This window comes from Ahaetulla prasina, chromosome 1 (assembly GCF_028640845.1).
Source record: "Ahaetulla prasina isolate Xishuangbanna chromosome 1, ASM2864084v1, whole genome shotgun sequence".
Lineage (NCBI taxonomy): Eukaryota > Metazoa > Chordata > Lepidosauria > Squamata > Colubridae > Ahaetulla > Ahaetulla prasina.
The window spans coordinates 257945148-257962118 of NC_080539.1; the positions used below are offsets into that span (position 1 = coordinate 257945148).

The 16971-nt window shown below is 39.8% G+C and overlaps 1 protein-coding gene across 4 annotated transcripts in view; it reads left to right on the forward strand.

The window, feature by feature from the left end:
• Nucleotides 1-16971, forward strand: part of RIC8A (RIC8 guanine nucleotide exchange factor A) — a 36651-nt gene that overhangs the window by 10455 nt on the left and 9225 nt on the right. For 3 of the 4 annotated variants that reach the window (XM_058155886.1, XM_058155876.1, XM_058155905.1), the window contains exons 2-7: nucleotides 3239-3420; nucleotides 6195-6242; nucleotides 10937-11551; nucleotides 12313-12407; nucleotides 14252-14402; nucleotides 16446-16541. In XM_058155886.1, coding sequence (XP_058011869.1) covers nucleotides 3337-3420; nucleotides 6195-6242; nucleotides 10937-11551; nucleotides 12313-12407; nucleotides 14252-14402; nucleotides 16446-16541 — 1089 coding nt within the window. In that variant the 5' untranslated portion in view covers nucleotides 3239-3336. Of the gene's footprint in view, nucleotides 1-2959; nucleotides 3028-3238; nucleotides 3421-6194; nucleotides 6243-10936; nucleotides 11552-12312; nucleotides 12408-14251; nucleotides 14403-16445; nucleotides 16542-16971 lie in introns of all 4 variants that reach the window. The other variant, XM_058155896.1, reaches the window with a different exon arrangement.

Consider the following 16971-nt stretch of genomic DNA (forward strand, 5'->3'; position numbering starts at 1 on the left):
TATTCATTGTTGTGCATAAAGAAACCTGGGCCAAACATGTAGAGAGAAATAGAATGGTTTTGTTTTTGATGAAAAATAAATAAAGTACAAACAAAATACAATTTATATATTGGTATATAATGACGTATTCAAACAAATACAGCAATAACAATAGCAAAAGAAATCAGGCATTGGGTAGCATGTTTTCGGACTAGTAGATTTATAAAAAGAAATTATCTCACTTCATGAGATGAAGCTTTTGTCTTTTAATAAAATTCCTTAACCAGAAAAAGTGCAGGTAGTCCTTGACTTACAACAGTTCATTTAGTGACCATTCGAAGATACAAAAGCACTGTGTTGTGTCTCGCCCACTCCCCCTGCTGCAGCCGGGCCCCTCTTATCTCCTGCCGGACGCTGATAGTTCGGAAGAATGTCCTGGCATGCCTCCAGGCCCCAGCCCTGGCACCATGCCCGGACAGGCCGAGCAAGACGAAGGGCCTGACGTGCCTTCAGTCCCCAGTCCTGGCACCATGCCCAGGCAAACGGAGCAACTAAACCCCTCCCCCATAGCATGTGAGCCTGAAGAATGTGAAGCCAGATTACCAACAGCTGGAGGCTGGAGAGATCCTCGCTTCCGGAGAATTGAGAGGAGACGTCAGCAAAAGGAAGGGAGGGGCAGGCCTGGATAAGTGCTGAGTCATGGAGCCACACCCCATGGCCTATATAAAGGATCTGCTTTCTGGCATTCTCTGAGTCAGGCAAAGTCTAACTTGGATTGCTGAAGTCACTTCCTGGTCTCCTGCCTGCCTTGAGAACTCTGATAGGACTTTGGCAGAGCTGCAGAGGCACGCTTGATACAGACTTCCCCGACCCGGCCGTCAGTGGAGGAGTGGGAAACGACACACTGTGACTTATTACCGTTTTTCAAAGTTACAATCTTTGCAGCATCCCCATGATCATGTGATCAAAATTCAGATGCTTGGCAACTGGTTCATACTTATGACCGTTGCTGTGACCCAAGGTCATGTGATTTCTTTTTGCGACCTTCTGATGAGCAAAGTTAATGGGAGATTCACTTAACAGCTGGGTTACTAACTTATAAACTGCAGTGATTCACTTAACAACTATGGCAAGAAAAGTCATAAAATGGGGCAAAACTCACTTAACAAATATACCACTTAACAACAGAAATATTGTGGTCATAAGTCAAAAATTACCTGTACTACTGTTCCCCTGCTGTTTTGCTCACCCATAGAGTAAGACAGCTCTAAGTGTGTCTTGTGTCTACAGTTGTGTCTGTAGACACCTTATTGGCTGTATGTAAAAATTGCTTGTGCTGGGTGAGGAGGCATTCTATATATGTTCTCTGCACAGAAGAAAGTTGACTACAATAACCTACTTTGTTTTTAAAAATTTTCAAGCTCTCTGCTGCGTGTTTATAGTATGAGTAGTCAAATGTTGTTGTTTCTTTTAAACAACTGTGGAAGCATTTGTAATCTACAGATTGTTCCAAGTTTTGGGAAACCTTTTGCCAGAACTGCTGATCCTGGCATTTGCTCAGTGATACACACATTTTGGCACATTATTCCTTTTTATTTAAATGTTATTCCATGCTATTCTTGAAATTTGCAAACAAAAAACAACAAGCAGTTTACTTATTTTAAAGCTACTTCATCATTTCTGTGGCAACTAAGTTGCCTGGTGTTTTCCTTAACAGATATGTAAATTGTGAAGGACAACACTTTAGAAAGTGAGAAGTGACTGAAATAGTAGCATTCATGATATTCTGGGAACTGTTATTTGCAGTTCTGGTTTACACCCTACAAATTCTCTAATAGTTTCTGCCTCCCTACACAGAGAACTAGGGAGCACTTGCTAAAGGTCCCCCTGCTAGGAGGTACAGCATAAGGGGGCCTGACCACCAGATCCTCTGTAATTCCTGTCCTTTGGAATAGTTGCCTTCTGAACAAGGATGAGCCATTCCACAAGTGACTCTCATTAGCTGATTAAAACATGGCTCTTCCAGAGGGTCTCTGGGGATTAATGTTACACAGCAGCGCCATTTGCCAGAATTTGCATAATTTTTAAATTTTGACCTCTAACTGCTGTTTGAGTTAGTTTTCTACTGATGTTGCATTCTGTTTTTGCTATGTATGTTCTGTAAGCCACCTGACGCTTGGTTAGTCAGGTAAATCACAATATTTTGAGCTTTTTTTAGCTGTTTCTCTTCAATCCGTGCATCACCTGGTATTTCAATATCAATGAAACAGACATTTTTTCTTTTCCACAATAGTGATGTCAGGCATATTGTGGGCTAGATGTCTGTCTGTCTGTTGTTGTTGTTGTTGTTGTTATTCATAGTACTATTAGTTAAAGCAGTGTTCATTAAATTATTTGCATATAGTAAATATTTGAGGGTTGATGAACAATCTGAAACTTCATGAAGGGACCTGTAAGCTGAAGAGTTGGGGGGGCAGGCTGATTTAAATCATAAGGATAAGGGTTATGATTGTGGCAAGTTCTTCTAACATCTGCCTTGACAGCCTGCCGGTCCCTTCCGCTGTCACAGTTGTTACCATCACATACTGTGACATGCACTGTGATTAGCATGACTGCCGGAGGGTTACAAACACATATCTGCATTCTTAAACAGCTACTGTCTTTGTGGTGACACAGACCGAATGTTGGACCTAGAAATGCAGAGGACTTGGCAACCAAAGAGTTAAGGCCTTAGGGTGGAAAGGTTACCTCCACCTCATGTTTTCTAAGCAGGATCAGAGATTTGAATCTGAGGGATGAGTCAGTTTGAGAAATACTCTGATTGGTGAGCACAGCTTTAGTACGTTTTCAGACCTCCAATGTTTTTTCACCAGAAAATGTATTGCCATCTGAACCCAGCAAGGAGAACGGGTGGTTTTGCTGGGAGTACATCCTTTTATTATCATAGGGGAATTTCTTTTCTTTTGTTTTATATTTATAGAGAGAAATGAGGACAATGGGTGGAGGAGGTGATTTGAGGAGCTACATCATGCAGTTATCTGTTTTAAGGTAATCCTCGACCGGCGGAAGGGAAGGCTAGCTAGGTAATGCTTTGCTCAAAGGACATTTATTAAATGCTGAAAAGCCCAAAGAGGAAGAGGATTAGTGTGTGAGCAAGATAGCGAGCTACTGGCTGGTTTTACTGGGAGCTTCCATCTGCTTTGTACTTTGGCATCCTGGAGTGGCTAGGCTCGCTAATGTTCCTCCCTCTTCTCATCAGCTGTTTAACAAGGACTCTTTGCATCAGTAAATATCCAGCCACGCCACAAAGCCTTCTACTACATTTCACTGCAGTCGGCCCCGTTCCTGTGGGCAGACATGACACTCCAAGCTGTGCTAGAGACTGTAGAAAATGGGAAGCAAGATACTGTCCTCAAGGTGCTACAGATCTACAACCAGGAGGTGAGTTTTCATTGGGAATCGAGGCACCCTGACCGAGTGCTGAAGAATTCACATTGCATGTTTTAATGATGTTCTTGTGATGCTCCCTTCAGTTTCATCTGCCTGTATTATTGGGCAGTATATTCTTGTTATTAATCTTTTAACCTAGTCATTTGGGGTTATTTTCTTCCTTCCTTTCTCAAAAATGAACTGCAGCTGGGATACAACAATGAAAGTATGCTTTTGTGAGAGAATGATTCATGCCAGAGAAATAGTGGGGAGAACATTTTAGATGAAAAAGGAAAAAAAGAACTAAGTGATAGGCAGGTGTATGAAATCCACAAATATACAGTCCTAGGAAACAGTGTAGGTAAAGAATTATGTTGATTATTACTGGTTTAGATACAATCTATCGTAACCTTGGAACTTTTCATATAATAAATGATAAAATAAAATAAATGGTTGTGGTGAGGTGAAGGGTTCATACTTAGTCACCCTTAGACTTACTTCAAAATGTTACACAACCGGAACTATGTCCTTCAGTATTAACTTGAAATCAAACTCATGAATATGCAGTTGTGAATTGATTGGTATTTTTTGGTCTGTACATCTTTGTGACTTTCTCTGCAACAGATTTTCAGAAAAGCTGCATGTAATACATGTAACTCCAAATGTTATTTTCATAGAGGATAATGAGAAGGAATATGAATATTAATTGGTAGGTTGCATTCTCTTCATATACCTCTATGAAGCTGCTATACAGGTAGTCCTCAACTTACATCTAACTCTATAAAGGGCCCACCTCATCAATATAGGGGTTTATGATCTGGATTCAAAGATCCAACAATCAGGTCACCTTAGCAATCCCGTGACTTAACTTCGGGCACTCAGCAACAAAGCTGCGTTTATAATAGTTTGTAATATCCCGCAGTCATATGACTGTACTTTACGATGTTTTGCCAAACATTTTGCACTTTCGATTTTTGGCAAAATGGTGCCCCAAGTGAACCATTGGTTTGCTTAACAATTGCAGCTTAACAACTGTGGCATTTGCTCTATGACCACACTTTATAATCTTCACTTAATAACCTAGGTGAGTTGGTTAACGACTGCTACAAAAAAGTAATAAGATCAGGTTGGTCATATGACTGTCATGACATACAACTATAATGGGCAGGCTCTACTATGGTTGTATGTCAAGAACTACCTATATACTACCTATTTGGCCATTGTCGATCAATTGGGAGGGGATTTCTGAAACTTCAAGCAGACTTTTTTTTTTAAAATATTGTTGACCATAGAACCTTCCTAACTGGAAATACTGTGGGAGAATGAGCTCTGCTACTCTGACCTGTCCAAAATGTTCAACCAGGAAGTTTTATCTTGCTGAAAACTTTAACTGCAGTAACGATAACATCACTAATTTTTACTCTGGGGGATAAAATATCAGATTATCTTGTCTTTTCAGATACTGATAGTTTTTTACAGTTTTATTTAGAGAGAATGTGATTGTAGTTCCATTGTTGTGCTACAGAGAAGTTGAGACCTTTGTTAAAATGTTTCTCCATCAGTCTCGGTGTGTGATGGGTAGATGCCATTCTCAGAAAACACATGAATGGTTCATGGGTACCTCTCAATATGGAAAAAGGCTAGTGCCGAGACTTTCTAAGAATTTGTGCCAGATAACTCCAGAAGGTACTGCATAATGGATAAAGCAAAACATATGGCAATTCCTTTCTTAGTTAATAATAACAGAAAAATATATCTTGTTCCAAAAAGACCTGATATAATTCTAAAAGTAGCAGTTGTAGCCCATGTTCCTCTTTCAAGCTGTCACCACTGAAAAGTAGCTGAGAATGGATTGCTTGATGTGCTTATAGCGTCTAACTAAGCTATAGCAGTCGCTTGAGAACAATGTCAGGCATACTGTTTCAAGATACCGCAAGCTGGAAATTTTCATTTTGCGGTAAAATATGCTATGATAAGTGAAAATTCTTGGATTATATTAGAGCTGATGTCTCTGATTTTAGCAACTAAGAAAGGCACACAAATAAATAAACTGCTTCAACTTATGCTTTCTATTGTCAAATGCCAGTGAAGTCTATTAACAGACTTCCAAAATGAAAGAATAGTTGTATGAATACAATTTAAATAAATAAAACAACTGAAAAAGTTGTTTAAATTCCCTTCTTCAGAACATGATTGGCAATTGGGAAAAAACTTTTATTAAGCTGAAGGTATTTGCCATTTGGGAAAATTTGGACAAAATCCCAGTTTATGAACTGGGCCACCTGGGAGAGATCATTACAGGCTAATGAGAAATGCCTCAGATAGAAAAACGGTAATGAGAGGCAAACCTATGCATGAAGTCTTGCTCATTATCTTCATCTGAAATATGCAATGGCAGAAAAAGTTTGGTAATCATGTAGTCCATATTTAAATTATAATGTCGCCAGTGCATGTTTGAGCTATTTACCTTCAAATATGCCTCAAAATATATTACAGTGCCTAGAGTTTACTTCAAAAAACAAGTAGTCATAGAAATGTTTTTTTTAAAAAAGATAGGTTTGAAAATAACTGCCCCAATTAATAAAGCTAATTAGAAAGTAATAATCCATCTTACGTTTCTTTTTCTTTCCTTTTTTACTCAGCTTAAATATTTAATTGGTTAGCATCTGAGTAGCTAGGTATTTGGAAGAAATTGATTAATTGTCATTTGTTTTAAAAAATTTCTTATGTTTAGAGAAAATTATTTTCTTAATTCATTCAATGAATTTCCATTTTCGCTTTCTCAGAATTCTCATTGTTTCACCTTTGATGATGAAGAACAGGAAGGAAGAAAGGTATGTTGTTGTATCATTGTTTGTAGTCCACCAGGAATATTGGGTGTGAGAAATAATAATTTCTGGATTCTGGCTGGAAGAAAGGCATGAACTATTTTTCACTGTGCAAAATGGAGAGCGGGAGCATAGCCATTTTAAGGCATATTTAACATAATACACACTTTTGCTTTTGAAGTCCAAGAGTGCCTACAGGAAAAAGAAAATTTTCCAGTGAGAATTAAATCCATCTGGGTGTAAGGATAGTTAAGGTATACAACAGCCTGTGGCACTTTAGATGTATTGTGCCTTTCACTAGTCTCAGCCAGTGCTGGTAATGATGAGCAAACTGGGTAGTTGTTGTCCAACTATATCTGAAGGGCTCTAAATGACCTACACTGGAATACTTTGGTAGCTGAACATCTTGTTCTGATTTTCTGTATGAGCTTATAAGGCTTACCTCTATCTAAGAGAATGTCTGCTTGTGGATCAATACAGTCAGCCTTGATATAGTTCTGTTGATTAACGCAAATACAACAAGAAAATTTACATATACATAGACACATACAAATACAATTACATAGAGCCTCAAAATATCAGATGTTCCAGCTGTTCAGGTTTCTATTTTTAGGTTCCAATTTAATCCAGCATCTTTTCCCATTTGCCAGTACAGACCAGATTTTTAACTTCCATAGCTGGCAAATTGGGCACAGATATTGTTGAAGTAGCAGTGCCAAAAATGCAGTGACTCTCTTCTTTCTTAGTTCTGCAGAACCTCCCAGCATAAATAAAGAACTGGAAATGCTGCTAGGAGTTTAAATAGATTTCCTTATTTAAATAAACCCCCTTTCTTAGAAATTGTGAACATATAAACAATTAGAAGTACCAAGTATGACAGTACACAGGCACTGCATATAGAAATTCCCCAAAATAATTCCCCAAATCTTGAGAAAACACAGCTTGGGTGAGCTGCAACCAGCTGAAAAGATGCTACTGAGTTATAGACAAAAGTCTGACAAAGTAGCTTCATTTTACTTATTTCCCATTTTTATTATTTTTACAAATAACTCAAAGTGGCCAATATATCCAACACACATTCCTCCTCCTATTGTGTGTCTGTTTGCATTATGTGTCTAAACAGAAAAAATACATCACACACACACACACACACACACACACGTGTGGTGTGTGCGTGATGTGTGTATGTGTGTATATTTTCTGTAGTAGTAATTAGTATTTCTGTTCACTGTATATCGTTGTACACCTTAACATCCAGATGTAACTCTTCACAGCATATGGCATTTATAAAATACAGAAAGTGATGCAAAACCTCTTGCACACACCAGCAAATTGTAAAGGAAATGATCATTGGTAGCAGCTAGCAAGTAATTACACATCAGATGCACTTCATTGCAAAAATATGATAATGCATTAAATGCACTCTAATAATGCACTCTAACTTCGATCAGGCAACAGCAGTGTTTGTGATCTCACCGTTCTTACTGTTACATACTATTGATGCATACTATTTACAATTTGCACATCATACTGCTCTTATATCTATTTTAAATATTACTATTCAATAGATAACTATTGAAGAGCCATTAACTGTTTTAAAAAGCAATGCTGTTTTTATATATTCTCTCCTTTCTTGGACTATTATTATTCAACAATAAGAGTAGAAATAAAGGTATCATCTGCATGCAGATATCTTTCTTCCATTTATTACTGGAGGAGAAAGCTGGTACAGCTTGTTTTCTTTTCCTACTTATCAGATACTTCCTTATGCACAAATGTTATGGATCTGGGGTGTCAAAGTCAAAACCCAGGACCAGATGTGGCCCATGGGGTGCTTAGATCTGGCCTGTGGGGCCGCCCTGGAAACAGTGAAGGACTGACCTGCAGTGGCTTTGCCAGCAAAAACAGAGCTTGGGAAGGTTGCATGAGGCCCTCCCGAGTTCCATTTTCTCTGGCAGAGGTTGCAGGAGGCCGTCACAGCTGAAAATGTAGCTTGGGAGCCTGTTTCACTGGCAGAGCACTCAGGCCACCACAGGCACCCCCAACACGAATGACGCCGAGCTGGCCACGCCCACCCTGGCCACACCCACCCTGGCCCCCCAAGGTCAAACAACCCTGATGCGGCCCTCAGTGAAATTGAGTTTGACAGCTGTGTTATGGATAGTAACTTATTATATCAGTCCCAAAGGTATTTAAATCTCACCACATTTATCTGTGATGCTCCAACATAAATCTACTGTGGTAATAGATTCAGGGGACATCAAAGGAGAGCTCACAAACTTCACTGAAATTAGTCCTCAACTATATTGTTATAGCTAGAAGAAGTTAGTATACCATAGAGCACAAACCTCTCTTGACCTGCTTGCCTGCTGCTGAACATGCTCATCTACCAACTGATTATATAGGGAGGGAGCAGAGCTGTTTGTGCTCCATCTTACTGTGAGCTGATCATAAGCTTATCCTTTCACCTGAAAGCAGGGCAGACCATCAATTCCCATGCTAGGCTGGAGCCTTAAAAGTCGCACCACAGGATTCCATATGGTAACAGCAAATTCCTCAACAGTGGATCCTGCCCAAGAGCCAAATGCCAACCTAAAACGGTAATGGGTATAAACTGCATAAATAGCTCATTATCATATTCGCATAATGGAAAGGAGCCAATGCTGGCATAGTTTAACACCATCCAAAGAGGTGGGAGCAGATGGTAAGGTCTGATACTAAATACATTGGTTCTTTTATTTAAAAGGAGCAAGATATTGAGATTTCATTTATTTATTTTTAAAATGTATATAGCCAACCGTGTCAGAAAGCAAATTATTCTAGGCAACGTACAACAAATTAAAAAAACAACAACAACAGTACACAAATAATACATTATTAATTAAAAACATTAAATAAAACGTAGCTAGAAATAAAATAATGGGCAAAGGGTTGTTAATAATAATGGAGCTACTGCATCAATTCCCTGAAATCCCGGACCTGATAGCACAATCAGATCTTTAGGGATTTTCGGAAAGTCAGAAGCGATGGTGCCAGCTTAACCTGGGGGAGGTGGGGGAGAGGATATTCCACATAGACAAGAAGACCTGCCACCTAGCGCCCACCAAATGTAACTCCCTGACGTAATCTGCAGCATTTCCTTTTTATTAGATCTGGTGGGATGGAAAAATGTAAAATCGGGCAGTCCCTCAGAAAACTTGCTCCATGCCATGTAGGGCTTTAAAGGCCAAAAGCAGAACCTTGAATTGTACCCTGGAAACAAACTGATAACCGATGCACCTCACGGACCAGAAGGTTGATGTGTTCTATGAGGAACTGCATTGTGCTGCTGCATCATTTTGCATCAGCTGAAGGTTCCAGATACTCTTCAAGGGTAGTCCCATATAGAGATGGAGAACGTCTAGTCTGCCTTCCTCTGCCCACCTGGAAATTGACTGCTTGTCCTGCTTCTGGGGCCACACTGCCTGCCAAGTGACAAAAATGTCCATGTCTGAAAAACTATTGTGGAAAACAAATAACTACCTGCTGCATTGTTGACATACAGAGAGCAAAGTGAAGTATGTTTAGTAAAATCAATTGAGTCTGAATGCATTTCCCTCTTTTGAAATAAGGCAACTCTATGCTGAACATGTACTACCAATTTAAGTAATCATTGCACTGCCAGGCTTTGTGTTTCTGGCAGTGTTATGACTAAGGCCCTTTCCCCACTTACATCTATCTGCAGTACAGACATGCCCTGGCATCCTTCTCCCCCCCCCCCAAGTCCTCATGACATTGTCACAAGCTGTGAGTAGATAATCTATCATTGGAGGAACTCTGCCTCCTGAATCCTGAGATTTGTTTCCCTCCTTTAGCCAAGGCAGAGTATACTTGGTAATTAAATATTAACTACTATCGGTATTATGTGGGGTGACTTCAAGGACTTCCACAGAATCAAAGGTGAAATAATGAAAAAGCCGCATATGTGTGTGAGGTCATAATACACAAACAAATAGTGCATGACAATGTGATATTGCTTTCTCTATCCCCCTCCACTCCTTCCTTACCCAATGGCTCTGCAGATAATCCCTGGAAGGTTTTGCTAATTTGCTTATTCAGTCCCTAGTTACTTTTTTAAAAAAAAAATCCCTGACTTTTTGAAAGGCAAACATGTTGAGGGAAGGCGGAGGCAAGGGGCTGAATTGTGGCTGGCTGCCATCTTGTGTCTTTTTCACCATAACAGTGATGCTGTCAATGCCATACTGCAGGGAGAAGAATTACTGTTCACTCTCTTTGCTGTGGGACATTCTTCCTTCCACTTTTCTCCCTCCAAGTGTCAATCAGCATTAAAAAATCACTAAGCATGCTCAGTCATCATTAAATTATTTCTGCGTTTCTGTTTCCTTTATGTTTTGTAAATCTCAAGAGTTTCTTCAAGCCTACTATATAGTACTGTCCTTATGTTGCCGTTTTGTCTGTATAAGAAAAGACATTTGCAGCTTAAACCTAAGAAGCAGAGGCACATTCTAATTGCTGTGTGTCAGCTTGTGATATTATAAAGTGGATGTTGTAGCAACCTTAGTTATATGCAGATAGAAATGAGACTGGGGAACTGAACACATTGAATGAGTTTAAGCAAATATAGATAATCCTGCTTGTCGTATGCAGAAGTTCATTGTTACTACTAGATCTGTTCTTTTATCTCCTTTCTGATATTTTAGAAACTGGCCATGCTTCTGATCAAGTTCTTGGAGAGAGTTCTCCAGCCTTCTTGCCAAGTGACGTGCTTGGAAAGCATACGAATTCTGTCCCGGGATAAAAAATGCCTTGGCCCTTTCACCACCATGGAAAGTCTGAAGACACTAGCCAGGCATGCTGGGATTGTTTATGGGGAAGAGCAAATCCTGGAGGTTCCTGATCTGGATGTAATTCTGGAGGCACTTAAGTGCCTCTGTAATATTGTCTTCAGTAGTCCCCGGGCTCAGGAACTGATGGCTGAGGCTCGGTTTGTGGTGGGACTTACAGATCGCATCAAACTCTACAATGAGAGAAACTTCCCCCATGACATAAAATTCTTTGACCTGCGCCTTCTCTTTTTATTGACGGCACTAAGGGTGGATGTTCGGCAGCAGGTTGCACAAGAACTTCGAGGTATTGGTTTAATGACAGATACCCTGGAACTTACACTGGAAGTAAAATGGATTGATCCTCATGAGGTAGCTACCAAAGGGGATCCTTCCCTGCCATTACCTCGGCAGGAGACAGAGCGTGCTATGGAAATCCTGAAGATCCTCTTCAATATCACTTTTGATATCAACAAAAAGGATGTGGATGAGGTAAAACACCCAGAAGTGACACTGAGTAGTTTGTTCATAGACGTCTTAGTCTTTATTCTTCACAGGTAGTCCTCAAGTTATAACCATTTGTTTAGCGACTGTTCAAAGTTACAACAGTACTGAACTTACAGTACTTACAGCTGATTCTCACCCTTAACAACCATCGCGATTCACTTAACAACTGCAGTGATCCTCTTAACAATCACAGCAAAAAAGGTCATAAATTGCTCATGACTCATGTAACAATCGTCTTGCTTAGCAACACAAATTATATCCCAATTGTGGTCATAAATTGAGGACTGCCCGTATTCATCTATGATTCCTATAGTTAGGGACATGTTTCAAGTCCTGGTTGTCCACATCTGGGATACATCAGGAATAAGCTCCAGAGGAAACTTGCATTACTCTATTTTATCTTACAGCTCTCCCCCTTATTTACTTAATAATGTCTACTGACATACATGAAGGGACAGAGGGAAATAAATGCTAGACAAGGCAGTTATGCTAATTCATCTGTTGCTATGGCTTTGCAATTTGTTACAAATTAGGGACCCAGGAAGTAACAGATCTTTGTTTTGTGTATGCTGATTTGCTTTGCAGATTTTCAAATCCCATGTATGCCATTTTCCCATTGAACTTAAATTTATGTTTGGTTCTGAAAATGCGTTGCTAGAAAGATCTGTGTCAATAAACAGACTGCCTAAAATAAAAATGCGCTCTTTTTTTCATACTAAAAGATTTTAATTTTGTTTTCGGGCCAGGAAGATGCTGCTCTATACCGACGTCTAGGTGCCCTTCTCCGTCACTGCCTGATGATTTCAGCAGATGGTGATGATCGGACAGAAGAATTTCACAGGTAACTGTATTGCCAATAAAACAAACATAAAATACATAGAACAATATTAAACGATAACAACCACAAAATTGGTAGGTTTAGTAATAAAAGTAGGGGAGGAGCCGGGAAAGCCTGGTGGTAGCTAATTATAGAACAACTAAATAAATTGGGCTATGTTGCTTAAAATATTTTTCCCCACTGTTGACAAAAACCATGTAGCACCAATTCATTACTGCAGATTAGGTGTAGATTTCTCCTTCTTCTACATTTATACTAAAATAAATGTTGTATCCTGCTTATGTGGACCCAATATCTGCTTGTAAACCAGTCTCAATTTTGAGATGGAAAAAAAAATGAAACATTGACTTTGGGTTTTGCTGATTAGATAAGTTTGTTGTTACAGAAGTGTTTAATACAGTGTAGTCAACCTGGTCCCTACCGCCCACTAGTGGGCGTTCCAGCTTTCATGGTGGGCGGTAGAGGTTTTGTCCGATACTGAAGCATTTTCCTTTTTTTTTAATTTAATTGACTTAAAAAAATTTCATAGCATTATTTAAAAACATTTTCATTAGGTTTTCACAAAATTCCCCGTGACAATTTAAATTTCTGAAAATATACTATTTGTATCACCCGCGGATAAATTTAGTTCACGTTACGTAAGTGAAACTAAATGGTGCTATAGTGCGACCGCAAACAAAAGAGCCTCATCCCAAAATAGCTTGCATATCACACAAGCTATAACAGACCACCCAGCTGTAACAGACAAGCAGAGCTGGTAGCCGCCCCCTCCCCCCAAACCCAATTCACAATGTGTGAGAGGCATGCGCAGACGACGATACACGGTGCATTACTATGGAACCGGTGGGCAGTTAGAAAATTTTACTACTAACAGATACAAAAGTGGGCAGTAGGTATAAAAAGGTTGACTACCCCTGGTTTAATACATATTATTATGTAAAAGTAAAAAGTTGAGGTTGTATGTTATTTTATTATACTATGCTAAAGAGAGTCAGAAGTCAATGCTTTTCTTTCTTTTTTCCCTTTTCCCCTCCCTTTTTCCCACTATTTTCATTTGTATTTTATACTTTGATACGTTTAATAAAACTATTAAAAGAGAACATGTGGACCCCAATACAGTAATTCTTAGTAGTGAAAAAAGAATGTTGTGACTGAGATTGCTTTAGCACTGAAAAATTATGCAGCTTCTGCAGTATTTAAAAAGTAGAGTTTTTTTAGTATTTTGCTTGATGTATTTGACACAGCCAACAATAACTTTAAATAATGATAAACATTATCAGCAAGAAAGGCTCTTCTGAAAACATTTGCTGTTACTGCTGAAAATTTGCATATCTAGTACACAGGAGAAAGCCTTTCCTAGTGATCTTAGGGTAGGAATTTAGGAAAATAGTGAAAATGCATCTCTTCCACTGCTTTTCGTTAGTTGAACTAACTTTGATTTCCTTGATGCGAATTGTAAATTTGCCTTGAATTTAATTATAATCGGTATTATTCTTGTATTTTATCATTTGTGTTTTGATCTATTGTAATTGTTGTGTAAGGAGAGACATTGATATATTGTACATTTAATAAATAATAGTATGCGGCACATTGCACATTATGAAGAAGAGATCCAGCAAATTTGTGACTTCTAATGGATTTCTAAAAATAGATATATAACAGCAAATGGTGAAGATGATGGGAGCTTGAACTAAGAAGGAAGGGTTTGCTGTTGTTTTATATGGCACAATTTGAAATTTGTTCTCCTATTGCTAAACTTAGAAAGTACTAGAGTTTTCAGAATGAAACATTCTTTCATTTATATTTGTTGCTAATTTTTCCTGTTTTGCCTTGTATCCTGCCTTCAGCCATACAATCAACCTTTTGGGCAATCTGCCTCTCAAGTGTTTAGATGTTTTGCTGACTCCCAAGGTCCACCGGGGCTCCCTTGAATACATGGGAGTCAATATGGATGCTGTCAATGTTCTCCTGAGTTTCCTTGATCGACGTCTTGATAGGGTAGGTAAAGCGAAACATTTTCACAACTGTTCTGTCCCCCCACCGCAGTCCGGGAGGCACGAGAAATGACTCAATTAGCCGGCAATTGAGTCCACGGCAGCTATCAACTCTGGCAGCAACCCAGCGAGCGTCTGCCAAAGTTTTTCTGTTATCTTTCTTGATGCCGGCATGTCAACCAGGAAATCAGGAATAAACAGCACTTCAGCTCAAGTTCTCTCTAGGCAGTTTGATTTGTTCGTCATGAAGCAGTATAGCAGCCCCTCCTGCTTTTATATCCTGTGCGGTGTGGTTCCGTGACTCAGCACTTTCTAAGCCTGCCCCACCCCTGCTTCTGTTGTTTCCGCCTCTCTTGTCTACGAAACCTGGGATCTAACCAGGACTGATTGTCCTCAGCTGGGTCTGGAAGCGTTTCCTGGGTGAGGGGAGATACAGGAGAAAGAGGCCTCGTCACCTCTTCCATCTGGCCTGCCTCTGGCTCCTGGAGCTGAACCAGGGAAGCTGGCCCTGCAGAAGAGAGCCCTGACGGCCCTTCCCCTCACTCTCTGAGTCACTCTCTGGCAGGGGGCCAGGCCCGGGGGGGCGGAGGGGGGGCCTGGAGCCACAACAACTTCCTTGCTTGTCCCAAGCTACTTTGATTTATGATGATACCCATATTTGATTAGGATTCATTTGAAAGTCCATCCTGTGCTTAAATATATGACATTTACCCTACCACACGAAGATAGAAATGTCAATTATTTATCATTCTCTAACAAAACTTATGTAGTAGCCATCAGCCTGGTATAGGTAGTCCTCAACTTACAAGAAGTCATTTAGTGAGCACCTGAAGTTTCAACAACGCTGAAAAGAGTGACCTATGACTGTTTTTCACACTTTGGACCGTTGCAGCATCCCCATGGTCCCGTGATCAAAATTCAGATACTTGGCACTTGACTCATATTTATGACGATTACAGTGTCCGGGGTCATGTGATCACCTTTTATAATCTTCTTACACCGATCAGGAAGATATCTCTTAGTGAGTCCAAATGCTTCTGCTTTTCATTAATACAGGTAATCCTTGACTATGACTATAATGAAACCTGCCCATCATAGTTGAAAGTCATGACAGTGATAAAACAGGTCACCCACCCATGTAACGCACCCGATTTTATGACCTGTTTTGCAGCTCTCGTTAAACAAACCCATTGTTCACTCTGGGATGTTTTTGCTGAAAGCAAAGTAAATTCTGGTTTTCTACAAAAACATTATAAATGGCAATCATGGACTGCAAGGTGTTGCAAATGGTCATAAATGCAAGCTGGTTGTTGCGTGCCCAAAATGCGGTCATGTGACTACGGGAGGGGAGCAGCCATTGGAACTTTGGAACCAGGTCAGAAGTACCTTTTGGGGAGTCCATTATAACTTTGAATGGTCACTAAAGAACTGGTGATAAGTCAGAGACTACCTGTACATGAAGCAACTTTCACGTAGTTAGACATTCATGCAGAAGAATATTGTTTTTGCATGCATTAATTCTAGGTTTATTCATTATCTAAAAAAAAAAGAAAAGAAAAGACTCCTTCAAGTCAATCTGACTTCTTAGTGATTGCACAAATGTGTAGGGGCTTTTGGCAATAATACAAAGGTGACTTATAGTTGTCTTTTCTGGGATTTTTAAAAAAATATCCTGCTCTAGATTATAATTATAGTATACCTTGATAGCTTTATATCTAATTATTAACCTGGTTTGATCCTGCAGAGCTTTTTGGAATCAAACCTTGACTAGATGCTGCCATCTGCTAGGCCATTCATTATAAAAAAAACTATACAGGTAAACATTGAACATAATAATGCCAGGACATGAAATACTTAGTAGCAGTTGCTAAAAGGGAAATTGGGGAGGAAATTTTATGTAAAAATAAAGCCTAGTTTTTCCCTAAATATGTTTTTTTTTTTGTCTTGGTTGGTGTGATGTAGTCTTTTGCTGACCTGCACCGTTTTTGTGTATGGAAAACTTAAAAAGAACAGTTAAATCTGTTTCTTTTTTACACCTCTTTCACAGGGTCATAAACTCAAGGAGAGTCTTACCCCGGTGTTGAACTTGCTGACTGAAAGTGCCCGGGTCCATCGACAGACAAGGAAATTCCTTAAAACAAAGGTACAACACGATCCAAGGTTCATAAGGCAGTATTCATGAAAGCCAGAAAGATGCACATCAAAGCAAATACGTGTTCCCGGCAAACATTCGTTCCCCCAGTGTCTGGTTAAATCACCCTTCCCCAAGTTCCTTGTGAGGAGGGATGGGGCTGCTTCCTTGCAAGCTCCTCTCTCTGCTCTCTTCTCTTCACCCACGGATCGGATGTGGGAGGTAACTGTTCTTCATCAGAGGTGGTCTGGAGCTTGTCATCTGTTGGGCCACTGCAGCTGCTCCGATCCTGCAGGTGGTTCTCTCTCTGGTTGGCCGTCTTCCCCCACTGCCAGATGACCCTAGAACCACCTTGTCCTGAGCCCTTGGTCTCTCCACTCGTTCGGAGGGGGCCATGCCTCCTCCAAATCAGGGTCCAATGAAGCCGTGACAGTACAGATGG